This window comes from Drosophila grimshawi, unplaced genomic scaffold, assembly GCF_018153295.1.
Source record: "Drosophila grimshawi isolate 15287-2541.00 unplaced genomic scaffold, ASM1815329v1 contig_44, whole genome shotgun sequence".
NCBI classification, from domain to species: domain Eukaryota; kingdom Metazoa; phylum Arthropoda; class Insecta; order Diptera; family Drosophilidae; genus Drosophila; species Drosophila grimshawi.
This window is the reverse complement of record NW_025063240.1, coordinates 16,424,322-16,452,021: the sequence shown is the minus strand read 5'-3', so window position 1 is coordinate 16,452,021 and position 27,700 is coordinate 16,424,322. Positions and strand designations below refer to the sequence as shown.

The window sequence follows — 27,700 nt, the reverse complement described above, 5'->3', positions numbered from 1 at the left end:
CTATATGTGCGAGTGTGTGTGTGTGTGTGGGGTACCCGTAGCGGCAGATAGTCAGCGAACAGCGACGTTGACAGCGACGTCAACAGCGCCGTTGACAGCACGACGACAGCGTTAATACTTATGTACACTTGCTGTGTGTTTTTATTTATATGCGGCGCTGTTGCGGCTTCGTCTGCTGTGTTTTGTATATTTTGTGCGTTGTATCTGTTGCTTATATATTTTTCGTTATTTGTTTGTTTGTTTGTGAGTGCGTCGTCGCCGTCAAAACAACAATGTAGGTCGTTCATATTTAGTATATGCAAATAAAACAGACAATGTATTTAAATTCCTACTACCAAATGTTACTACACTTTTGCGCCGCATCTACTACTATTTTGTAACAAATACAAAACATACACACACGCACACGCGCACACAAACAGAGAGGGACAGCAGCGACGCCGACGGCTGCGATAACAGCAACAGTGCCGTCGCCACCCCCTCGAACAGCGGCAGAGAGTGCGCCGGAAAAAAATAAAACAAAATTCACTCTCGCTGCGCTGCTCGATGCGCTGCATGCTCTCTCTTTTTTTTAGGCGCTCGCCAGAGTTTTGGCAGCGTTCTAATTGCGTGCGCGTCGCTGCCGCTGTTAGCGGCGACGTCGCTGTTATCTGTTTTGCTGTTGTTGGCTGTTGGCCGATCGTGTGTATCTTAAAGATACACACCAACAACAACACCAACACAAACACAGCACATAACAGCGGCGGCAGCGCCGCGTTCGTGTGTATCTTCTTGTTGTCTGTTTGTCGTATAAATTGAGCCGCACTTTGCCTGTTCTCGAGTTTTTGCCGCTCAGTCGTCGTCGTTGTAACTGCACGCGCTGCGCTGCGAACGCGTCTCGTTTTCTTCAATTCCCAAAAACAAATCGAAAAAATATTTAAAAAACACTGAAATACGCTAAATAAAAAGTGATCTAAATCATACTTTTGATTCTATTGAATACAAAAATAGGAAAACACGCACCATTTGTTTGTGTATGTGGAAGATACAAGTGCAACACTGATGCGCCTCACAAAACACCAAAAAAAATAAAAGAATCAACACAAAATACAAACACACAAACACAAACACGCACACACACAATATTTTCAAAGCGAAAATTGTTCTATTTTTAAAACGAAATACAAAATCGACGCCGTTCGAGGAGCGCAGAACTGAGAGTTTCTTCATAAATACATAAATATTTGAGCATTCTTTAAAAATTGGTTGTTTTGAAATTTAACCAGAAAAATGCAGTTCGAATTTGCTTTATGAAAAGCGATTCTAAGTGAAACAAGTATATTATATGTAATATTTATATATATATATATTTATATATATATATTTATATCTGTATAATTCAATTTTCAATTGGCTGCGTGCGTGTTTATTTTTTTTCGTACCTCAAAACCACAGCATTTAATTGTTGCCCCCTCCACTATGTGTGCAATTACTAAATAAATAATAATCAACCCAAAAAAATAATTAATTTTGTGTGAATTAAAAAAAACAACAACAACAACAGCGGCAGAGAGAGAGAGCGAGAGATAGCGAGAGAGAGAGAGAGAGAGAGAGAGAGGGAGGCAGCAAAATTACACGCATAAATATATATATATAGATGTATATATTGCGTAGCAAAGTTCTGAATGAAAAATACGAGGCATACGGGCGGACAGTACAACTGGCGATAAATGTAAGTACAGCTGTCAATATATATATACATATATGTATATATATAGACATACATATATATATATACAGATATAATGTAAATATTCCACTTCTAAAGCGTGTAATCGTAAATAAGCGCAGTCGGTTGACTAAGGAACTGAAATAATCTAAAACTGGTTTAGTGGGCAGCACGGCTAAGCATGAATTAAAACTATAAATAAAAGAATCTTGCAAAAGTTATACGGTCTCAAATGTTATATCTATAATTTACAGACGCTTAAGTTCGAGAAAAATCGTAAAGATTTAAGTAGCAAAGCCGTTAAAAAAAAAATGTTAATCAAATTGCTAACTATTTGAATAGTGTTTAAGTAGTCAACTTATCGAAAATATAAATATTTATTTATGTTTGTGTGGCGTGAAGAACTCTTGAGAAGATACAAATGAAAAGTTCTTCTTCTTTGACACTCTGCTGGCAATGGAAACTTTTTAGGCGCCAGAGAAAGTGAAACATGTAATTTTTTTTTTGTTTTTGGTATTGGTATTTTTTTATTTATTTTTTTTTTTTTGATGTGCAACGCAGATGCCGCTGGCCTAAAAACAAATTATACGCCGTATTGAGTGAAATCGTAATGAGTTAAGAAATTTCTTAAATGCGCGACTGTCCCTTTTACATACGCACAGCACAAAATAATGATAAGAGCAATACAAAAACAACACGCACACACACACACACACACACGCACACACACATATACACACACACGCACACACACACAGAATTCGAAAAGCAAACCAAAGCAGATACAGAACATGAAATACATTCCGTTTTCGTTTTCTGTTTTTTTTTTTTTTTTTTTTAGTTTATTTTGCCTCATTTTTTTGTGTAATTACATGCCGGGTGCAGGCAGCTAAAAAAAAACCAGCATGAAAAAGGCAAAATAAATACGCACAGCTAAAGATACAGCTACAGATACTGGGGCAGCAACATGCAGATATATCAACAGCCAAATGCATATATAGCTATATATACTCGATATATATAAAACGCATGCACATTTTACACATTACACACAAAAAACCAGCAAACACAAAACCCCCAAAAAAAAAGAACGGCCCAAAAATGCATAAATAAATGCTTAAGTACAAGCGTTTAAAAAAGAAAATGAACCAAAATCAATAAAGATTTCGTTTAATTAATGTAAATGTTTAAATTGCATCTGTCTCTTATATGCACAAATTGTTTAGGCCATGTTTATCTGTTGCGGGCCAGAGCAGAGTTTCTTACGAGTTTCACTTTTAAGCAATTTACCAACCAAAAAAAAAAAAAACAGAAAAAACAACGTCTTTTTTTTTTTTTGTTTAATAAAAGAAAGCCAGAGATTAAAAGCTTATAAATTGGTTCTTGGCAGCAGCACAAATATGACCCATATTGAGGGCATTATCATTCATTTGCTATACAGATAAAAATTACAATTGATCTGAATGAGTTATGAAGTGGAACATTTTCGAAAAAATGACACAAAAATTGTCATGTGTCAAGAAATGTTTCAGTTGGCTTTCTTTAACACATTCGCAGAGAAAGTAAATGCCTTCAATTGTACATTGTAAATAAGTAAACCAATTGAATTTAATTTTCATATATGTTGCATACAAATTTTGCGCATTATTTTTTATTATAACTTGTCATAGTGAAATTTCAAATATCAATATTCCAGTGCGTTGTGTGCTGTGTGCTTTAAGCTCTAACACATTCCAGTCTAGCATTTGCCTGGAATATTCAATGATGCCTCAGCATTTCCTTTTCATACGAAACTTGAATTTATTTATTACAATTTTGTTTTCTTATTTTGTTTTTGGCTTTTTTTTTTACTATTTTTTTATTTTTTGGCCATAACTAATAGCGTCAAGCGTTCTAAGCCAAACAGCGCAGTTTTTGAAGAGCGAAACAAAACAACGAAAATAGAAATAATAATAATAACAACAACAACAACAACAACAATAACAGTGTATCTAAATTCCACCTGTGATAAAGTCGCAGAAAAGAGCAGCCAAACTGAAGCCAGGCACAGAAATCAAGAATTGAGCAGCAGACAGAACCCGAAATCTAAAAAGAGAAAAACAAAAAAACCAGATTTACTACTAATTTAAATTCTTGGCATACAAAAAAATTCTAAAAAGAAACAAAAACAGCCAAAAAAATAAAACAAAAACAAAAACAAAAAAAGTGAGCAAAGCCAAAAACAACAACAAAAAATTAAAATTAAGTTTGGAAACGCAGCCAAATGGCTTTATTGGCAAAATATTGACTGTCCCGTAGTATGTCTCGCTCTCTCTCTCTCTCTCTCTCTCTATATCTCTCTCACTCTTGTTTTTCTGTTTGTCCATCTCACTCTCTCTAGTAGAGTGCGTGACAAACGCCGTGAATTTCCGCTCAGTTAGCAGGCGCTTCCTTTCTATTTGTCAGCGCTGATAAATGGAAAACAGTACTCGACACTATATACATATATACTAAATACATATACATATGTTCACACATAAATACATATATTTCCTATTTTTCTAAAAACAATTTTCCACATTTACACATTATTTAAAAGAAAAAGTACATAATGCTTAAAGTTAAATAAATACAAAGAAGAACAAAATCTTTTCCGCTTAGTTTTTATGTTACTAAACATTTGCATGTGTTTCTTAATTGGTTTTTTTTTTAATTGGCCAACAGCTTGGCCAAGTTAACTACTCGTTCGGAGCACGTGCAATCGAAACTTTGTCGAAATTATAAAATAAACTAAATTGTGCATGGTATCGTGGTAATATGTTAATTTGTGAATTAAAAAACATAAAATCAAGCACTCAATTTAAAATGCGGCATTAATTATGCATTTATTTAAAAACGTATCAAGAGCCGCGAGCTATGACCAAATTTTATCATCAGTGTTAATCGTATCGTATGAAGCATACATACAAATATACAACTATATATATATATATATGCATATATATATATACATCAACATGTACATATATGTAAATATATTTATAAAACAGATGTATGCGAAAACCTCAATTTAATTTGAAAACTGAAAGTTGGCCTAAAAACATGGTTCCAATTGGTATCTTTTTTTTTTTGTTGGGTTTTGTGTTTATTTGTGAGTTTGTTAGCTTAAGCCATGCACTTGGATTTGGCTTAGATAGCGTTCAAGTTGTTGGGCGTGTAGATTGAGAGAGGTGAAAAACACTTGGGTTAAGCAAAGTAAAGATTCAACAGTGGTTAAAAGACAAGCAAAATACGAAAGAATTAAAAAAAAACCTTCTTTAAATTTAGATATCAAATTAATTAATTGGCCCGGTATCGAAATTGTGTTGAGATTTATTTATAAATTTTACCTCAATCAGGCTAAAAAAAAAAATACTTAGTGTAAATTATAAAAATGAAGAACATGTTATTCCGGAAATAATATTATGGCTTACTGGATTTCATAAATGGAATTTGAGCTGCATTTCCCATCAACCAAAACATGCATTTAAGTTTCATATAAATTCTGCGGCTTAGACTTCATTAAAAAGTCCTAGAGTTTAAAATAGAGGTTCAGCTTTGACAGTTTTTGAAAGTGTTCAGACAATTAATAAATTATGTTGGGATGAATGATGTAAGTCTAGTTTAGATTTTGAACTCCGTTCTAAAGGTGCTGAAGAATAAGAGCGGGTTTTGAATATGTGGAAAAGTTCATAATGAATGGGTTTATAGAAGGTAAAAAGGATATACTATATATACACTTAAATATAAGTAATATATGTATATCGTGTAAATAACTCTGTAACTGGAACGAATTTTATTTCTAAATCTTTAATTTTCCTCAACAAAATAGACAATTCTATATAGCAAAGCATCATAATGAGTACTTATATATAGTATATAATATTTAATGAAATATGACAGCATTGGTGATAAGAACCTGCACGGGGACTTACGTGCTGAAAAAAGTCCCTGTTGTAGGTCCCACTCGCTGCTGATAAAGATAAGGTGAGACAAGTGAATCCCATAGCTATCTGTCTTGGGCTATAAAATCGCCATGTCCCGCTCAAGTCAGTCACAGTTGAATTTTACAAATCAAAGTATTCACATCTCCAGTTAAAGATGTCTTCCAGCAAGTGTGTTATTGTGCTCGTCCTGGTCAGTTGCCTGGCCGCACTCGTTGCTGCCAGAGTCAGTGTTATTCCGGAGTCAGAAGCAGGTGATTCACCAATAAGCCATCTGCGCCAGAGGCGTTCGCCGCAACATGGCTCTGTGGTGTTGGAGGCCCGCAAGGATCGGTTTGGAAGCCAGGCGGACTTGCGGTACAATCACAATCTGTATACCAGTAGCGATGGACGTGGCAGCATTGACGCCTACGCCAATGCCAATCGAGATTTCCACCATAATCGCAACAATTTTGGCGGTGGCATTGAGGGAAAATGGCGTTTCTAAATAAAATATCAATTTCTGTATTATTTGCTCAATAAATATTGTGAAAATTGACGACATAAAAAGTAAGCAAATGTTTCAATTTTGAGAGGATCCAATGGATCCAATGCTACGCTGAGTATATGGCCAAAGATTAAATAGTCGGCACTTGAATTAGCATTCCCAGGAGTTGTCTGTGGCAGAGTTGATTTGATATGCGATAAACAATTGCGGACATTTAACTACGCAGCATCCGCCGGCAAAAGATACGAGTCTACAACAACCACAAGAAGAACAACAACAATATGTAAACGAGGCTGCGTGCAAAAATCAACAACATCAGTTGTTGTTGTTGTTGTGTATTGCGTGCTATAAGTGATTTCAAAATGAGCCACAAGCGGGGAGCAACCTTAAGTCACTTCTTCAACCGCCGCCCAACACATCCCCTCCTCCAACACTTTGGCCTCTGTTTTTGTATCTTGTTTTGCGTGCGTCGCGTCTTTAGCAAGTGATTTCAATTTAATTGACAGTCCTTGAACTTGACTTAAACGCCAACCACAACACACACAATCACAATAACAACTATAGCAACAGCAACAGCAGCCGGCATTTCAATATGCCACACAGCTTCCTCTCCATCTCGCCATTTCCCATTCCAGCAGAACTCTCTCCACAGTCTTCAGAGAGAACTCTCTGGCAAATGTCTAAACTTTAATTTCTCAGGCGCTCTCATTTTGCTTCTCTACTCAGCTGCTGCTGCTGTTTTCTGTGGCCATTCTACGCTTTATACATTATTGAAAGAAAAAGAAAAAACAAAAACAAGCCAGAGTGCTCTAGTCGAGAGCGCTCGACTTGAAGATGCCCTGTACACAATGGGAATCTAGGGTGAAATGCTTACAGATGATTAATATTATGTTGGGCTGCTTACTAAACCGATTAGCAAGACATAAGTTAAGAACGGTGACGTTTGTTGCTATCGATAAGCGATTTTTATCGATATAGGAGAGAATGCATGTAGTTATCGATCAAATTAAACTGAACTTGATCTACGTGTGACATACGAGCTGTGAAGTTAAAAATTGCATGCAACAGTCTCTAAGATCGGACTTGACTATATCTAATCAAGAGTATATCTACTTTATGGGGTCGGAAATGCTTGCATACTCTTGCACCACATCATCATACCCATTTGAATAATTTGTAATGGGTACAGTGAATAACAAAAAAAACCTAGTGCTAAATAGAAGATTAACAAAATGTTTTTTGTGCGTGCGTTAAGCGATTTTTGTATATTTTTGGTTTCTCTGTCATTTGTCAATTTAAACTTGGCGTTTATTTGATACCCTATGGCACAGAAAGCGAATTAAACTATGTGTGGATTTTGTTATTAACAAAAGGTTTTATGAGGCTGACGATATGATTTTAGCCGGCAACTTTTCTCGCCTATTTATTACTAAAATATGCATTTCTTATTTTCATATTAAATTTATTGCAATTTCAGTTCTCAGTTGTTATAAAAAATGTTAGTTCAATATTAAACTATTTAATTTATTAGTTTTAACATCAAAGCAGATTATTTAATTTACGTTCGCATTCAATTTTTCGTTTTGTCATTTTCGTGTTGTTGACGAACTTGAAAAACGAATAATTAAGACGGAATGAATAAAAGAGCTATGTATATTTAAAGAGAGACAGACAGAGTGAGAGAGAGAGAGAGAGAGACAGGGGCAAGGCGTGGCTGCTGCTTTATTTCATTATTATTAATCTGTTTTTATATTTGTCGTCATATTTTTTTTGGCAAAACAAATCTTGAGAGCAAATTGGATAGACTTGAGCAGATAGACACGTATGATTGTAGCATATATCATTTATTTTGAAAGCATGCGTACGCCACGCATTATTCAACGACTTGGATCGGCCAAATAGATGCTTATATGTGTGTGTACACACTTGAAGATACATCTATACGAATAAGTATCTAACACGCGGCCATTTCATTCAGTGCGCGTCAATGAATGTCTTCAGTGTGTGTGTGACTGTGTGTGTGTGTGTGTGTGTGTATCTTTCGATATGAATGGTTAGCAAGAAACGGCTGCTCAACTAGCCTCTTTGTGGCCCGCTACAGTTTGAGCAGGCTTATAAAAATATTCAATTATGACTCGGCAAGTTGGCAACACGTGTCGATTTTTCAATGCTTTCAGTTTTCTATTTCTATTTCTTATTGATTTTTTGGTTTGTTTGTTACTTTTTTGCTTGCTTGGATACCTCATGAAAAATACGTATACTGGGGCCGCTCTTGAAGCGGACACACAGGTGTGTGAGTGTGTGAGTGAGCATACGCCCCGTGGGCTCATAAAAAACAAAGCGCACGCCGCAAGAAGATAAATAGCCACAGGTGACAAAACGATATTCAAATGCATAACTTGATATTCAATAGATAAGCTGATCCAGAGCTCGAATAATAAAAGTAAATGAAACCTACACAGCAATAAAACACACACACACACACACACAGATAGGTGTACAATTTTCGAGCGAGTTGAAAAAAAAACTTTCACCCGCAAATGATCCATGGATACAAAAGCCCGAAAGACTTTCGCATTCAAATCGATGAAGCCAGAAGCCAAAATGCGTTAAAGTACGCACATCTAATTACAGCACTTGAATCAAAACTAGAGTGTATTTTTTTTGTCGAATCAAATCTGATTAGAAATCAGTTCTCGTCGAGTGGCGTTGCTATATAGAGGGTCTATAAGAATTTCGTTTCACATGGCATTTTACTTTCACGATAATCGAATCTAAATTCAAGTTCATGGCAAAGAGATTGCTAATCGCCAAGGGCAATTTTTATAATTTCTGCATTCTAAAGTAAAGCATTCAGCAGTCAGCAGGCCGCCAAACCTTTATTCCTATCTCTAGCTCTACACACACATGTCGTATACTTGATGACGTTGCTATCAACAAAATCGATAACTAAAAGTGCTACAAATCAGAGATTGTGCTTTTGTCTGAATGTGTTTCTGCATAGACTGCTCAGAAAAAAAGTGCGTGTTTAAGGTGGGCGGGGGGTAAAGATACGCACGATTGTGGCGCCTATTTATAATAAAAAAAAAAATACCGTCCGCACAATATTTTGATTTCTATTTGTGTGTCAATGAACTCGCTTGAACTAAATTCGTTTTTATGATTCTTAGTTTTATTAGCTTTTGTTTTATTCCCCTTTTATTTTTGTTTTATATTTTTTTTTTCTATTTCTGTGCGTGCGTTATCTCAAAAACAAAAATGTTGCGTAGGCCGCCGTCTTCGATGCGTTTAGAAAAGAAAAGTTATGGCAATTTCGCTATAATATGAAAAGTGCTTATAAGCGCATAAATTCTTGTGATAATTAATAGATTATTTAAGTTGGATAGTGGGAATTATGTCAAGAGGACGGACTTCAGTTCTAAGTGCAAAACGATCACAAATAAATGAAAGCAAAAAATGTCATATTTAAATATAATAAAATATTTACAACTTTTATGAATATTTGTCTACAAAGAAATTATAATTTACAGAGTATATATACATGTATGTGTTTATATATAAATAACTATTTAATCGGTAGCAGCATCTTTCGCATTTTCTTATTATTTATGTTGTAGATCTTTGCACCCTGTGAATATATCTATATACGCTGATAAGGGCCTGGGCGGTCAATAACGAACTATAAATATTTCCCACTCTTTATTCACAATCTCTGACCAGACAGATACGACACATGAGTAGGTCTTTAATATATAGTCCAGGCTGGACTATAAAATCGGTGTGTCGGGCTCAAGTCAGCTACAGTTGAATTTAGCGAAAGAAAGTGTTCGCGCCTCCAGTTGAAGATGAAATCCATTAAGTGCATTACTTTGCTGCTCCTGATCGGCTGCTTGGCGGCTCTGGTTGCTGCCAGTGCTATTCAGCGGGATGTTCGCTGTCGGGGTCGACTTGAATATTGTTATTAAAATGCAAGCAATCTTGCAGAACTTTCAAAATTGCAGCAACAATGCCGCTGGCATTCATACCATATTAATAATTGCACAATAAAGATTTTTCAAAATAAAAGAACTGCAGCGTCTATTTTACATCATCAAATTTAAGCCAAGTGTTTTTTAATTTCTAACTCTTAGAATTGTAAATTGTTTATTTCTTCAAGTATTTGATTCGAAAATCCGATGTTTGTGTTCGCAGCTCATCTAATGCGACGAACTCCGATAAGAAACTCGGAGAAGCATATAAAAAAAAGGAATAAATTTATGACACAATATAAAACACAAAATTCTTACAGACTAAGGCGTACGCAAATTGTCCACTGTCCACAGTTATGAAAACTAATGTTCCTAACTCTGGTCGGGGAATAGAAAAATGTATGTATATATGATGTAGGCATGTACATATGTGTGTAAGTACTCGCTTATACATATGTGGGACATGTCAATGAAATGCAGTGGCTATTTACTTAGAGTAGTTGCCAACAACAACAGCAACCAAAACAACAAAATACACATACAGAAAAAAATGGGAAGCTACAACAAACATAAAAAGAGAATTTGATGTGACAAGGCGCCGTTTAAATGCTCTATAATAAAATAAATAGAACGATGTTTATATAATGCATATTTATATTGGTTCTCCTTCTCACAACAATCTGGCAACCCAGTCATTTCCTGTGAATGAAAACTTAGCTCAAAGTTGAGCTGATAAACTGAATTTGGGCTTGTGAATTTAAAAAGATATTTTGAATATGAATAATTTTGTGTATGCGTTGAATGATTGTCAAGTTCATAAGATAGCTGAGAGGCCTCAAAAATGCCGGGCACATAGTGTGTGTGTGTGAGTGTGTGTGTGTGAGTGTGTGTATGTACGAAGAAGTACTAAAAGTCATGAGTCTTTTGGGTTCAATGCACTCACCTCACTACTCTTCGCTGCTGGCGTTGTGTAACCAATAAAAATTGATTCTGTTGCGTGCGGGCGACACTAAAAGGGGCGACAGACACTGCAACAACAACATCAAAAACAACAACAACAAATACACAGTGAGAAAGTTGTTGTGGTAGCTGACTGCACTTTGGGGTTGCATTCGTGACGCATTCGCATTTTATTGCCTTGCTCGGCCAGTGCACTGTCAGAACTTATCTAGCAAGAAGCGATGACCACGCCCCCCCGCGAGGTATGACCTCCGCCAATTGATGGCATGACTAACTGTAATTACTTTCGTTTTCCATTCGCTCAATGAAGAAAAAACGCCAACTGTTCATTCAAGAATTTCAGAATTTTAAATGCTTAAGCACTCGCTGCATATATTTGAAGCCGCGAAAATTCCTTTCATTATTATAATAGATTTATATATATATACATGTATATGTATATATTTTTCCTTTTTTTTTGGGAAAGTGTGCCTAAGATAAGTTGGAGAGGAAGGTGGTGGAAGAGGGATGGTTGTTTTGGGGGAAATACCCACGAAAAAGAGGCAGCTGCATAGAAAATTACTTTCCATTTTCATTTAACAATAAGCAATCAATTGCAAAAGCAACAACAACAACAACAATAACAGCAACAACAACTGCAACAGCAACAACAACAAATGCAACAAGCAAGGCAGCAAGTTCAAAGCAAAGCTAACGATCTATTAGAAGAAAGTAAAAACAACTAAGAAAACACAATGAAAAGACAAAAGAGACGCCTCCTACACAAGCCAGTTGGGGCAGCTGTCAGCTGATGCCAATCAGACAGACAAACAGAGAGAGAGAGAGAGAGAGAGAGAGAGAGACTGAGAGAGCGAGAGAGTACGAGTCCGAGTCCGAGAGAGAGAGAGAGGGAGAGTATGAATGGGAAAATCCGTATGGCCGTTAACTGGTTTTCATTTTCGGCTTGGAAAAACCAAACGCTCGTTTGCCATTTTTAGTGGCAACAAAAAGCGACTGCATCATAATGAAAGTGAAATGCATTGCGCAGATGGCAGCCGATGGCAGTTACCAGATACAGATACAAATACACAAGCAGTGCCAAGATACAAATGCGGCAATGAGAAGGAGCGAGAGAGAAAGATGGAGACGAACAGAGACAGGGAGAGTGTAGCGGCAAGTAAGTCAAGTGCAGTTGGCATTTGTTGCAGCATGAAATGGCACAGACACGCACTTCACACACACACAAACACACACACACACACACATACACAGCTGCACTTGCAACTTGCAACTGTTTATGGTCAGAAACTTGTGTGGAATGCAAAGCGCTGGCGCGTCATCGACTGACTTATTTGGCATTTAACGTTAATTGGCAAGAAAAGCGTTGCCAGCCATCATTTGCATACACATACACGCACACATTGACGAATTATGTCAACGTCACTTACATGCACACATATACATACATATATATATACATATACATATACATATATGTACTTATGTCGTGCATAACCACTTCAATGTCAGATCAGCATTGAAGGCCGCTGCTGCTGTGACTGAAGTTTTCTCTGCACTTGAAGTTTTATCTGCTTCTTGCAAGTCATACACACACACACACACACATATACACTTATGTATTTATCGATATATGTATGAGTGCAGCTCTGTGCTTTTGATTCAATAACTTGGGACTCCAACTTGACATTGAGTCTCGGGCATTCATTTCTTCATTGCCGTTGCGGTAGGGCCAAAGTCGATAAGCTTTAATCATTTCATCGATTGATGCTAAGGGACTTTTGTCCTTGACAGCAAGTCCTTGAAATCCTTGGTTGGACAGAACGAACAAGCACAGACTACAAGCGAAAAAAATATTCTGACAGCTTGAAAAGAACGACTATCTAAAGCAGAGCGAAGTTGAATTGGAAACATTTAAATTGTACTCTATATTTAACTAATCGACAAATTGTTCCAATGGAAGCTGTATATACGATATATATATATATATTGTCCGATTCAAAGTGCTTAAGAACAGGACACCATTATAATACCATCTACAAATGATTAGCATCTTCGATATCGATTGCTGCAAAACACTTTCCGTTGCATCACTGGGTGGCAACGCTGTAAGAATATTTATCGATTGTCGACTGCCAAACCAAACTGTACTTCATAATGAGCTCGTTGCAGACAGAGTCTCAACTGTCTTTGAAACAATTTCGTATTCCAAGCAGAGCAACTATGTAGCATAAATGTTGTTGCACCTTTCCAAAATGAAGACATTTCTCTGGGCATTTCATGTGCGTCTCATTTTGATCAATAAATTAACCTCTATTTGTAAGCCAAATGAGTAATGTGCATAACTCTTAAAGCAAACACCAACAATGCAACATCAATTCGCAACATTTTTTTTTTGTTTTTTGTCGGTTACATTTCACTGATTTTGAAAGTGAACGCTTGTGCGCAGGCGGAATCGCAATCGGAATCGGAATCACGACTCGGCGCAGACATTGTGGGCCTGCACAGTGTGGCAAATGCAATGAAAAAAATGCAAATATTGCCTGCGTGTCATTGAAACGCCAAGCCATTGTCGTGATTTGTTATTATCATTTGCACACAATGTTGTAGCAAATGTTGTGGCTGCTGCTGCTGTTGTTGTTGTTGTTGTCGCGTGTCTGCATTATTGTTGCACTGCTGATAAGACACTGAATGCGATTATCAAAACGCAATGGTGAATGAATGGCACACGAAAACAAAAACAAAAAAACAAAAAAAACAGCCAAAACAAGTTGTAACTTGACCCACCTTGTTATTGCTACAGTTGTTGCTGTTGTTTTTGTTGTTGTTGTTGCAGTTGTTGTTGCAGTTGTTGCTGCTGTTGAATCAACTCCGGCGTGGGTGAAATCCAAGGAGATGCATACATTTTTGGCGTCGTCTTGCTGCTGTTTTTACTTTTCCAACGCGCCTACAAATGATTTATCATATTTTTTTTCCCATTTTTTTGCAGTTATACTTTTTGTCTACCCTGTACAAATTGTATATATAAGTCGTATAAATAAGTTAGAATTGGCTAGGGCAACTGTTTTATGCTTATATGCCACATAGCGCTCCACTTAGAGATATAATAATGAAATTGAATAATTTACCCATTTTTAATTTTGCTTGAAGTTGAAGCGATAAATATCTTATATTTAAATATAATAAAACATACACAACATATAAATACTATCACTAAAAAAACTTTACTGAATAATTCTATTTAGTATTGGCATATACCTGAACTCCTTGAGTTTCGGTTACAGGGTATTTGACAGTCGCATACCCAATTGCAGCAATAACAGTTTTATTTCATTTGCTTTTTTTTGTCGGTTTTGTTTTTTTTTTGGCGCAGATACAGATACAATTTTGGCTTTGGCTTGCATATCTCTTGAGTTACATATTTGTAGCGTCTGCGTCTGCCGGATAGACAATGACAACAACAGCGCCAACAGCAACGACGACGACATAGTCTCGAAGTCCGTTTGCACTGCGTAGGCAGCTGCATCAGGTTGACCCAGTTTTCGCTTTTTATTTTATTCATTTTTTTTGTTGTTTGGTTTTTTATTTTTTATTTTTGTGAAAATTATATGAAATGCATTTTTAAATAGACCAGTTTTGATGCTTGTGCATTAATTTATATGCTGTTGCTCGTAAATCACTCAATCAATTTAACACACATTTTGTGGCACCCACGCCTCTCCCCCCTTTTGGGGCACTTATTCAATTCAATTGAATGCAAGACGTAACAGAACAGAAAATTCCTACTAAACTAGTTTTGTGACTGGCCTTTGAGTGATGGCTTCTTGGGCTGTTCGTTGGTTTTGCTTGACAACGCAATGTGCATGCTGCACATTGTTGCACTACATTGCTGCATTGCTACATTGCTACATTGTATGCAACCGCAAATTAGTAACACAATGCCGCAAATCAAGCGCCACAAAAACACGCTCAACTGCTGTAAACTGTGCACTAAAATCCATGAAAGTGTTTTACATTTTGATTATATGCATTGTTTAACGATTATTTATGCGCACTTGCGCTGCACACAAACATCGCAAACAGCCACAAAAGTTGCGGACTTTGTGGCGTATACGTGATATGCGTTGAGCGTATTCAAATGTATATTGCGCATACGCCTCGTGGAAACTTTGTTGGCAATCGCCTGTGTGTAATTTGAAGTGATTTATTGTAGGGGATCATCGGCGTTGCTGGCATACAAATAACATTCACATAAATTATAGATGCAGTCGAATAATATTCACTATTATTCATGTGTAGTTAAAGAAAGTCTGTTGAAAGTATTTAAGCCTTTTATTTTGTGAGTTCACATTTTTTAGCTGAATAAATGATAATTTTTAATCAAATCCCACTTAATGTAAATAAATTGTAATAGTCCATCAAGTATTTTCTTTTAGTACAAAATTGTTTTCAAGGTGAGCAATTCGGCGTTCCTCCAAATTCAGCCACACAATACTCACACACATAGAAACACACACACACACCCACACACAAGACGTTAAATAGCAGAAAATTGTTTAAAGTACTTTTGTGATTTGCATTTTACAATAAATAAACAACCGACAGACAGCACTTGAAAATACAAATTGGCTATGGCAATCTGGTGGGTTCGCCTCTTGCCACACACATTCAATCAAACGCACACACACACACATACATGCACACACCAAGCGCATCCAAGGTAGGCTCGTCAATAAGCAGCCAAAGTCAATGCACTTTTCACACACACACACACACACACACACGAACAGACAACTGCATTGGGAGAGCGAGCCTGTTGTCTGTCCATGTGCGTGTTTAAGTTTTGCAATATTTTCATTTTCATTTTGAATTTTAATTTCATTTTCATTTCGCTGCGCGCCGCTCTCTCAACGTTAGCGCTGACATCGACTGCGATGCTGGCGTCACGCTGCGCTGCGCTGCTTTTTGGACAACAACAGCTTTTGCAGTTGCTGCTGCTGCTGCTGCTGCTGCATTTACTGATCAATTTCACTTTCACTAATTATGTCATAATCAAAGCAAACACTAACCACTCAATCCACTGCAAAAAATGACTAATTTGCTTATCGCGCACAGGCCCAAACCCCTTCTACTGCTTGTCTAGACAATTGTCTGGAATTAAATTATATTTTGGGAACTGCGCAATATTCTTTATGTTGTCTGTGCAATGTAATGCGACACGCCCTAAAGACACACCAAGTGAATGTGAGAGAGGGAGAGAGAGAGAGAGAGAGGGAAATGGGTGAAGAGAGGACAAGAGCGTAAGCTTTTAGCTGTAAGGGTTGCAAATTTTGTAGGGCGCTTGCCAAATTCGTTTGCATCGTTGGCTTTTGGTCGCACTATTTATTTTGTTGTCGTAGGTTCTTCACAGATGAGAGATTTACACAGACAAGAATACACATATACATAGATAAACTAAATTTAAAATATAAGACTAAATTAGTTGAAAGTGCTATTGAATAAAATTAAAATTAATTAAATTTGGGAACATATTTCAACATTTCAACAGCAGCAAAATCTACTACTATTTATGTTATGGCAATGTTACTGCCCAAAAAGTGCAGCAGAAAGTGCAAGTTGGCGACTGCGCCGCTCTCAGCGGCTGTAGACTGTAATGGAGCTTTTTTCTTATATTTCTTATGCTCACGCTCTCTTTGGGCTCTCAGACTCTGGCTCTCGCTCTCTATCTCTCTTTCTCTTGCTCTGTCTAAATTATTGAAATTGCACAAAGAAAAGTGAATCGTTGTTGAGCGGGAAGCTCAGTCACAGCAGATGCTTGTGCATTTGTATGCGTGCGTTGTGCGCTGTGCGGCGATTGTGTAAGTTTTTACATTGGACCAACAGCAACAACAACAGCGGCAGCAGACTCTGCGGCTGAAACTGAAATTGAGACTGAGATTAAATCAAAAACTTGTTTTATGCTGCTAGTTGCTGTTGTTGTTGTTGTAGCTGTTATTGTTGATGCAACGCTTGGCAACACTGGAATGGGTCGACTGTTGTTGTGCACGCTAGCTGTAGCTGGGGATGGGCAGGGGAGGGGTAGATGTGCGTTGAGGCCACCCCTAGCAACGATTTACGGCCAGAGTAATTAGAGCAGTTGACGTTGCCGTTGACGTTATCGCTGGCGTCGACAGCGGCAGCGCTGCAGCTTTAACTGCATATTAAGCTTTGGCAGCGAGTGCAGCGTTGCATTTGCGTGTGTGCCGCTCATTATGTGTATGTGTGTGTGTGTGTGTGAGTGAGTGAGTGAGTTTGTATGCGAGGGTAAGTGTGTGTGTGTGTGTTTTTGTGTGTGACTGACCTATCTCAATGCAATGCGACTTGAGCTGTTGCTTTTGTTACACACACACACACACACATACAGACAAACAGCAGAGAGAGAGAGAGAGAGAGAGACTGAAACGGAGACGGGCAGACAGTTGCGCTCATTTATCTTTTATTTTTATAAGTTGATTGTTGTTGTTGTTGCTGTTGCGGCTGCTGCTGCTGTCGTCATTTGTAGTTGTTGCTGCTGCCCGTTCACATCGATTTTAGTTGTTGTGGCCGTTGTTGCTGTTGTTGCTGTTGTTGTTGTTGTAGACAGCATTTGCATTCATTGTACACTTTGCCCCCTTGTAATGCGTTTTTTATTGCATATTATATTTATATTAAAAGAAAAAAACATTGTTTAAATGCTCGTTCATAAATTGTTTTCACACGCAATGCAGGCGACGAACTTGTTTTGCCGATCAGCTCAAGTTGATGTTGTTCTTGTTGTGGTTGTTTTTGTTGTTCTGATGCTTGTTGTCGTTGTTTTTTATGATTGTTAATCACTTTTGCTGTAATTGTTAAGAGGCAGCTAAACGTGCAGTTTGTAATGCTTCTTGTTCTCTACTTTTTTATTTTATGTGGCAAGCATGTGGCATGTAAATTACCACAGAAACAGTTGCGTTGCAACCAGCCAATTGAGAATGGAAAAAGACACACATACATAAATACATACAAATTTATTACATTATTTATTTTTATTAAAGTCTACTGCTCAATATTCTACCATATATAATTGATATAAGAGGCATTTCAGAGACTTATATTGTTTTATAATAAGTGTATTTTCTGTTCTTAGATTTATCGTCTTACATTCGAGTTAAACTGTTTTAGTTTGCTACAATTCTCATCAATACGGTTTCTTCTTCTTATGTTGCAGTTACCAATCCTAAGCTACAAATGCCAACTTCAACTAAAGTAAACAATAAGTAAGTAAATTGACTTTTAAAGTAAACAATTAACCGAATACATATCCGCATACAGGGCCCAGCCTTAAACAAACACTTTATTTAAAATGTAACGCCGAAAAAAATCCACTTGTTGCTTGGTAAAAACTCGCCAAAAAAAGAGTCACAATTCAACAACAATAAAAACAAAGAACAAATATAAACCGACAAAAAAATTATCAACTCACGCACACCGAAAGTGATGCACAGAATTTTAAACAATTGAAAATATTGTTAAAGACAGAGAGAGAGAGAGAGAGAGTGAGACAGAGAAGGGGCATAAAGAGCGGGGGGTAAGGGGTGGCAGCCAAAAAGTGCGACGCAAAAAGTGCTAAGTACTTTCATAAACAAATAACGATGAATAAGAGATTTCAAAAACAGAACCACGACTAGAGACCAGTCCAGTCCAGGCCCAAGTAGAGCCCCAAGCAATACCCATTCCAAACCCATTCCACATGCCCCTAGGCAACCACTTGACTTTAAGTGTAGTTCTTAGATACGAATGAATTTCATAGTTCGCTGCTTATTATGCAAATGACTAAGCGAACTACGCACATGCGTATCTCAGTGTGTGTGTGTGTGTGTATGTGTGTGTGCATGTGTGTACTTCCATCTAATTGGGCGTTAATTGTTAAAATCAATGCACATCATGATCAAATACAGATTTGCGAGCATTATGCTAAATTAGCCGCAGCTGCCAGAAAAAGTGGGAAAAGAGAAGAAAAAAATGGTAGGAAAAGGTTCGCAAGAAGCAATAACAATTTATAAGACTTCAATTAGCGTTATAACGGTACTGTGGCCTGAACATTTAAGACAAGTTAACACCTCAACGCACCTTGCTGTTGGCCGGTTCTCTCTTTTGCCCAATCACCTGGCCCAGGATCTGCACACACAAACAAACACACTCAGATACCGCAAAAAGCCGCTTAAATCAGCAGCTCAATCAATCAGACGAAAGGTTCTGCTTAAATTAAGAGTATTTTTTTATAAATGGCAGCCGCAACGCTTTTCTGGCATTGACGTTGACAACGATGACTCCTTTTCGGCCCAGCACAGTGGTTCAATGTTGTCAAATAAAATGTATAAAAAACGAATACAATTTAAAATTCGATTTTATTTTGGAAGACATTAGAATAATATTTCACAACAGGATTTTGCAATCAAAATAATTTAAATAAAAAAATTAATGTGATGTGGATACGCTTAACCAAAATTCGAAGATTCTTAAATGCTGTGAATATATTGAGATTATATAAAAAAAATCTGAAATCTGCTCGATTTTGAATTAAGATTCTATAAACAGTTCAATACAGTTTACTGTTTGCTCATTATATATATATCGAGATGATAATAATATAAAGATATTCAATATTTATGATTAGAATGTATCTGTTCTTTGCCACACGGTGGCACAGAAATGACAAATGTAAATTGTGTCGTGAAAGAAAAAGAAATCGCTTGAATTTATTTTATTTTATTTTGTTTTATTTTTTGTTGTCGGCAATATGCTTAAATAAATTTGAACATCTTTTTTTTCGGCTGCCACAATGCACGTCAGCGCCATGTTTCTGATCTGTGTGGCAGATACTAAAATTCGAATTGGAACGTTGCAGGTAGCGGCACAGACGGGGTGGGTGGGGCAGGGGGAGGGAGAGGGAGAGGGGGCACAAGTAGCCCCAGCTCCCGACTTAATGCAGTCCGCTTAAAATGCATTTTTGATTGCATTTCATTAGGTTCACTTCTTCTTCGTATTTTCTTATTTTTTGTCTTATTTTTGTTTTTTTTTGGCTGTCGCTTCGCTTGCTGCGAGCATTTCAAAAATTTATGCACACTTCGCTGCCATTTTGAGGTTGTTCATTTTGTTTTTATTTTTTTGAATTTTTTGTTTTTAGGCTTTCGTTTTGGTTTTTTCCAACTGCTGCTGTTCTTTTGCTTCATTTCTTACCTTTTTGGCATTTTTAACAAGCGCCGTCAAAAAGGAAGTTTGTTTTTTTTTTCTCATTTTTTCATGGATATTTTTTTTTGTATTTTTTGTTGAAAGTGTGCATAAAGAAAAGCAACTGCGGCGGCAACAAAATAAATAAAATATATACACTTAAAGCCATGTGCAAAAACCGTTCAACATTGTGTGTATCTTATGGATATGAGTTCGCCACTGCATACACTTTGTAGGGGCATAGCAAGTGTGGCATTTAGTTAGGCAGCATTTCCTAAAGATTTTAAATTTGAAATATAAATGTATAACGTTTGATTTATATTCAAAAGAAATACATTCTCAAATGTTGGCAAACATATTTATGGCAATCCAATAAATAATGCATAGCATAAAAATATACATTTTTAGAATTGCTTTAAAGTGTGCAGAATATTTTCATTTTGTTGTTGTTTTCCTTATTGTTTTTTATACCCTTGTCGAAGGTATTCCAATTTTGTCGTGCAGTTTGTAATTCATTGAAGGAGACATCTCCGATAAAAGTTATATATTCTTTCTCAGCATCATTCCCGCATCTCTATATATATATATATATATATACATTTATCTGGTCGTCTGTTTGTTTGTTAAGTGTATCTTGATGAAAATTGGATCTGTCGATAAATGTTAAATGAGTTTTTGTATGAAAAACGTTTGTTGTTTAACAAGCTCTCCAAACCAAACTTAACAAAAATGTTTTTCAAATCGAGATTTGACTACTATATCTATATAGCTTGAATGACAATCGGTTCTTGAATAAACACCTTTCTTATTTAACAAATTATCCAGACTAAACTCACCAGTTATGTGTGTTATAATGCTCCCAACATGTAGATAAAGAACTATCAACAAAAGACTAGGACTCAAAGAAACAATCAAGCGACTATTTAAAATTTATCGTAAAATCCTGTCAGTTAGGGTATTCAAAAGTTCGGCGTGCCTTAGATACCCTTTATATATATTGTTGTTGAATTCTTGTTTGCCGCACCTTTTGTCACCGTGCCATGAATCATGTATACATATGTAAATACATTTCGCCGGCCATATAAACATGCGTGTTCCACTTTAAAAACCAAATGTGCATATATGTACATGCATATATGTATTTACATACATACATACACACATATGTACGTAAAGTACGTATGTAATTGTGCTGGTAATCGTCATCGTAATCGCAATCGTACTTTTGCAATATCATTTTATATAATCCGAATTTGCTGTTTTTGGGTCTCCCATAATCGCTCCCTTTTCATGTTTTTGCCATAATAGGATTACAAAAAACTCCAAAAAACAATAGCACACAACAACAAAAACAAATGCAATGAATCACACCCAAAAAGAAATAACAAAAAAAAAAAAGAGTATAAAAAACGAAGCTCAGATAATTTCGACACTTTCAGCTTGAAAAGGCAGCTTCAATTAGTTCTATATATAATTTGATGAATATATACATCTATATAAATGTATATTTTGTGTGTATTTAATCTATATGTAAATGTGGTAATCACATTTGTCGACGGTTATTTTTTGTTGTTGTTGTATGTTATCTTCTTCGTCTGACTGTCTAAAAATTTGTTTATAAAAAAATAACAACAACAAACAACAATCGCAATCGAATCAATCGTTGAACGTTTTTTTTTGTTGTGTTTTGTTGTGTTTTGGATTGGTTTTAATTTCGGTTTCCAGTGTGAAGGTCAAAGTCAAGGCGACAAGTCAAGAAAAATAAATTGAAAAAAAAAAATGACAACAACAAAAACTGCTGATTTCGATAGCTACTCAAATGTGAGCATGAGCCGTGAATGTGCCTGCGAATGTAAGCTTAGCAACAAACTACGGTTCACCCAGCACTCGATGACTATCCCCAAACTTTGACTGTCAGCTCGGCAAATATCATACGCTAAACAAGTGATTATAAGTCATTGTTTGGATAATAACAAGTTGCTTGTATATCAATAACAACGTTCGAAGTTCCAAATAGGAAAGAATTAGCCTTACTGAATATTACATTGCCCAGCACTTCTTTTCAATGTATACAATTTATATGATGTGAAATGCCTCCTTCAATGCACTTCCCCAAAACAACTAACTGACTTAAGCCAGATATCATTGAAATGACAGTCGATTCGCAGTTTGCACTGGATTCATTTCAGCTGATATTTCAGTAATGATAGTGGCACTAAATCACATTATCTGGCCGATCGGTTGTAAGGAGATAATCGAGTCATTAAACATGAACCGCACAATAAACAATTCGTAGCGTGATCTGTGTGGCAAGTTGTGCCAATACGATCTGGTATGGGTGTTACTTGGCACGTAGACCAAGCTCTGCGCAACGTTAAGAAAATTATAAATTTTGGTTGTCCCCAACACATGCCACACAACCAGCAATTGTTTCTACGTTCGAGTCGAGTTGGTCAGTTTTTGTTTGTGATCAAACTTAAGTTGTATAATCTAATAAATTCTTCACTGTTTATTGGCAAACACTACCATAAAATAAGATAATTATCGATAAGCTAATATGGTCGCACTATGATGTCACAGTTCGGGCTTCAGTTCTATTAATTTTGGACAGTTTTTTTTTTTTTATATGCTTGTTGGTGATCTCCAACTTACATTTGCTATAATTCTATGTTTTTTATATGGCAGATGGTGTTGTGAGCTGAGGTTAGTAATTTGTTTTGCGCCAGCTACTTAAATTATAATCTTAGCTGACTTGGCTAACTTCTTGGCTAATAAATGGCCACATAAAGCAAAAGTTTTGCAGACAAGTTCTAAATTATTTCTATGCTAAAAGTGAAATGTGGCCAAACCACTTTTTTTTTGCAGCCAACTCATTATGAAGATGGTCACATGATAATGGAGACACTTTTGAACGGCTGAGCGGAGTCCAACTCCGACTCCGACATCAACTCCAGCACTATCGTTATGATCTTCATTATGATCATGATGATTGTCAGCAATTGCTGTTGTGGTTATTTTCTTATGCTAGTCTGCAATTTACTTTCAATGCTGGGGCTTCTAGGCATTGTTGTTGTTGTTGTTGTGGCTTTCTTCTGTGGCTTTTGCACTTGTTGCTGCTGCTGCTGTCAGCGTCTAGTCAACGCTTGTTGCACGTTGCCTGTGTGTCTGGTTTGTTGCATGTTGGCATGCAGCAGCAGGCAGCAGCAGGCAACTGGGTATGCAATTTGCAATAGTTGCGCTTGCGCAATTCAAATGCATACACAGATACACACACACACACACACACACACATACACATACCATTATACACATACCATTACACCTGAGCCAAACAAGATCGCGTAATAACTTAGTCAGCCACAACAAAAACAACAGCAACAACAACAACAAACAGCTGCAGAGCAAGCAGCAGGTACGACTTGGCCAAGACGGAAGACGGAAGATGTGGCAACCAGGCCGAAAAACCGGAAAAACGACACGCATTGAGAGTTACTCGGCCTCCCCTCGTCCACACCCCCCTTTCAACTTATTCTAGGCATTGATAACTTTTCGTTTTTCGTCAATATTTATTACCATTACTCAAAAACAGTGTGTGGCTCAATTGAAATGGAAACCCCTCTTTGGGCATCTTAATTGCATTTATTATGATTGACACCGAGAAACAAGCAAAAAACAGCAATAGGACAAATGTCATTTTTATGTAAGCAAAACAAATTGGAAAACAATTAACAATCTATTAAACCAAATTTAAAACAATATCAATAGACAAAAACACACAAATGTATATATATATATAAATATATATATATATATATAATATATAGATAGAAGAAGGAAATGTCCAACTGTTTGGCCAGTGGTGGGTTCAATGTGCTTTACCTGTCCTCTGCTGTGGTCAGGTACTTAGGCCAGCAGCGCATTCTCTAAACTCCACAGAGAACTGGTAACTGAGCAGCTAACCGCCAAGGCAACAAACCAACAAACAAACCAACAAACAAACCAACCAACTAACTAAGCAACTAAGCAACCAGGCAGACAGTCAGCCCTTCTGCCAACTGGCATTCAAATCTTCTGCTTCTGGCTGCTTTGCATATTTGCCATTTGCCATTTGGCAGACTGCGCATTGAAAAGACAAACGAATGGGGCATCTGCATCGGGAAATGTTTGCTATCAAGTGTAATCAACAAATTGTGTGGATACTTCCAGTTATAATCAGCATAAGTCTGTACTCAAATCTCCGCAGATTTCTCCCTTTGTTTAGCTGCCTTCTAAGCGATTTACTTTTTTTATTACTCAGTTAATAATGTTTAATAATTTGTAGTAGCTTTTCCTGGGCTTACCAAATACTTGCAATTAACGTTAGACAGTTTAATTGTATATTATATAATAAATATACATTATTTAATTTTGTTTTAAATATGCATTGTGCGGTCAGCTGATGTTTTAGAAAAAGTTTTCATTTCGAACCTAGAATTTATTTAGAATTTTATACAATTAATTAAATCATATGCCAAGTCAGATTCTCTGCTGATTAACAGCTTCATTCAAGTGAATTTAGAGCAACAAATTATGCAGTTCAATTTGATTGCTTCTTATTATCTCGAGAATTAAACAAGTATTTTCTGCAAAAAACAATATTTGTAATTAGAAATTTGCGCATTTCAAACGAAATTCGTTGAAACTCAAACAAAATGCGTGCAATGCGCAATACATTTTAAGAACAAGAGACAGAATGAACGACCATTCATATACCCTGTAATGAATATTTGCAATTGAGCTCTTCTAATTTAGTTCTCAACAAACTATAAATACTTACAGATAAGTTTATATACACATGTAGTCACTATCTTTCTGTCTTTCTATGTATAAGTGTAGGGGTTATCGAATTTGATATTTATTATTGCATTTCTGCACAATTAGCTGCCATCTCTTTCGCACACTAACTCGACAGAAGTTTCACTTTCATTATCAGCGAGTTTGATAAGATTGGCGACTGCAGCGACTGCGTTTGCAACTGAACATGGGAAAGGGGACCTGTGGCAGGGCAAGTGGCATGGGTCTACGAAAAGTGAAATTTATATTGTGTCATAGCTTTTTATATATATACATATATAAGACTAATACTACAATGCTAAACCGCGCAATAAAAAAATTGAGACTCTATACAAGACAAGCAAACAAAAACAAAAACAAAAGCAACAAAAAGAAACAAATCACATGAAACACCCCAAAAAAATATAATGAGTGCAAAACTGCGAGTATTTTGGCTGACATTGAAATTGTTGACAGCAACAACAACAACAACAGCAACAAAAACAACACAACTTAATAAAAGCAAGCTACAGATACGAAACGTTTGGGATTTGTACAAACTGTTTTAATATTTGCTTTAGCTTTTCTCTCTCTCTATATATAAATATGTATATATATATATTATGAGCATTATGTGCAGTCTGGAGAGCACACTCCATTTAATATGAGATCATCGTTAGAATATGCAAATCGCATGCACAAATATAATATTGTCTGAGTCTATTTAAAGATAAGCGATCTAATCTCTTCGACTTATGTTAGATTTGCTTAGAGTAGCCATTGCAAGTTGTGAGGAATAATAAAAAATACAAACAGTTTTGTGATTCTATAACATATTCGACGTATAAACCTATTTGATGTTTTGCAAAAGCAGCTCAGCTTTGCAATCTTTTGCTTCTCGATATTGCCAAAGAGTTACTGCGTTTTTTTTTTATATATTTTATTGCAGAACGCCTACAACAACATCTAATGAATTAACCTTGAGAGCTTATCAATTTTTGCCAAAAAAAAAAAATGCTTGCAACGAATTCTTTTCATTTTTTGTGATAGGTGTGGTACAAAATGGGTACAAGTATATTATATATGCATATATGTATCTGTATCTGTTGACTGCGTTTTGTTGACGCTCTGCACATATGTGGGCATGTGTGTGTGTGTGTGTGTGTGTGTGTGTGCATGAACTGATAAGAAGCTGTCTGCCGCTGCCGCTGCCGCTGCTGCTGCTGCTGCTGCCTTTTAGTATTTGCTTTTTTTAATTGGTCTTTTTGTGCTACAATTTTTGTTTTGTGCTGCGCTTTTTGCAGCCTGCGTTTCAATTTGTTCGCTTAGTTTGATTTTGCAGTCCATTGGAGAAACTCGCAACGCTTCTTGCAAATTAACTTCGGATCTAACACACGCTAAGGTTTTCAAATACTGTATACTTGCCTCTATAATATAATATATAAATTAATATGCGCATAACCCAATTAAATCATATAGTATATAGTATAAAAAGTGATTATTACTTATTATCAAATATTTTGTTGCCTATCCCAAAGGCGTATTTTCTGTGCAAACTTTAAGCGAAGTGGCATTTGAAGTGATAAAATTCGTTCAGTTGTGAAGTACAAAGGTGCATTAATATTAATACTAGTTTTGTTTAGAGAGCTGTGTTGTATTAACCGGAGACTGGTCAAAAAGCAAAGGCTTTGTAATCATGGTTTGACTTTTAGATTAATTCTGCATTGAAAGTTGAAAACGCAATTCTAACGCGACATTTATATTAAAATTCTATAGACAAAAAGTGACATTCTACATTTAAAGTTGCAAACTCGAAATCCAAGCTAAAATGATATACCCAAAAAGTTCTTGTGGGAATGCAACGAATCCTCCCACAGCCATAACTTTGTCAAAACTGAATCGATATTTAAGAATCAGGTGTCGACGTCTAGATTAAAAACGCATTAAATATTTTGAGAGACATGCTAATTTATTGCGTACCCTTTATCGTTTTTCTTAGATAACACTGCCATATTGCAACAAAGAAGTAACTGACTAGAACAAGAACAACAACAACAACAACAAGAACAACAACAACCAAAACTACCTCGTTTGCTGGCCAAGCACAACAAATAAAGAAACACACACACCTACACACACACACACACACACACACAAACAAACACACACACACTCGCTTATGCACACTGTGTAATTATAAAAAGTGATTGCTGCTGAAGGAAAAAAAAACACACACAAAATAATTAGCGCAAATTAGAAGCAAAATGCATTTTCCAATGTAGCTCAAACAAATGAAAAATGGAACAACAAATTTCCAAGCAGCACTAAAAATCAAGAAGAAGAACAAGAAGAGGCGGGAGAAACAGAAGAAGAAGAAGAAGAAGAAGCAGAGCAAGCAGAGCTAACGGTAAGCAGGCAAAATTTCAGAGCAGGAGCAGGAGCCGCAACAGGAGCCGAGCAGAAGTCAAGCGGTCACATATTACGTATACGCCACACTGTGCAGCATAATGAAAAGCCTAAGCGATGTCGAGGCGCCACAAGCGCCCCTCACAGAACAAACAACAACAACAAATGGCCA

At 36.5% G+C, this 27,700-nt stretch overlaps 1 protein-coding gene and 1 long non-coding RNA gene across 2 annotated transcripts; both read left to right on the top strand.

Annotated features, from left to right (window-relative positions):
* Positions 1–1,603: 1,603 nt before the first annotated feature.
* On the top strand, positions 1,604–27,213 carry LOC116805785. Its single transcript, XR_004365392.2, has 3 exons — positions 1,604–1,711; positions 18,308–18,356; positions 27,122–27,213. It is a non-coding gene; the product is annotated as an uncharacterized LOC116805785 (long non-coding RNA).
* Positions 5,809–6,244, top strand: LOC6558482. Its single transcript, XM_001983943.3, has one exon. It carries the CDS (start codon positions 5,828–5,830, stop codon positions 6,155–6,157), a length of 330 nt encoding a protein of 109 aa, XP_001983979.1. The 5' UTR covers positions 5,809–5,827; the 3' UTR covers positions 6,158–6,244.
* Positions 27,214–27,700: the final 487 nt, after the last annotated feature.

What these genes read in the sequence shown, in the direction of transcription:
- LOC6558482 (XM_001983943.3), top strand. Translation starts at nt 5,828, where the DNA reads ATGTCTTCCAGCAAGTGTGTTATTGTGCTCGTCCTGGTCAGTTGCCTG.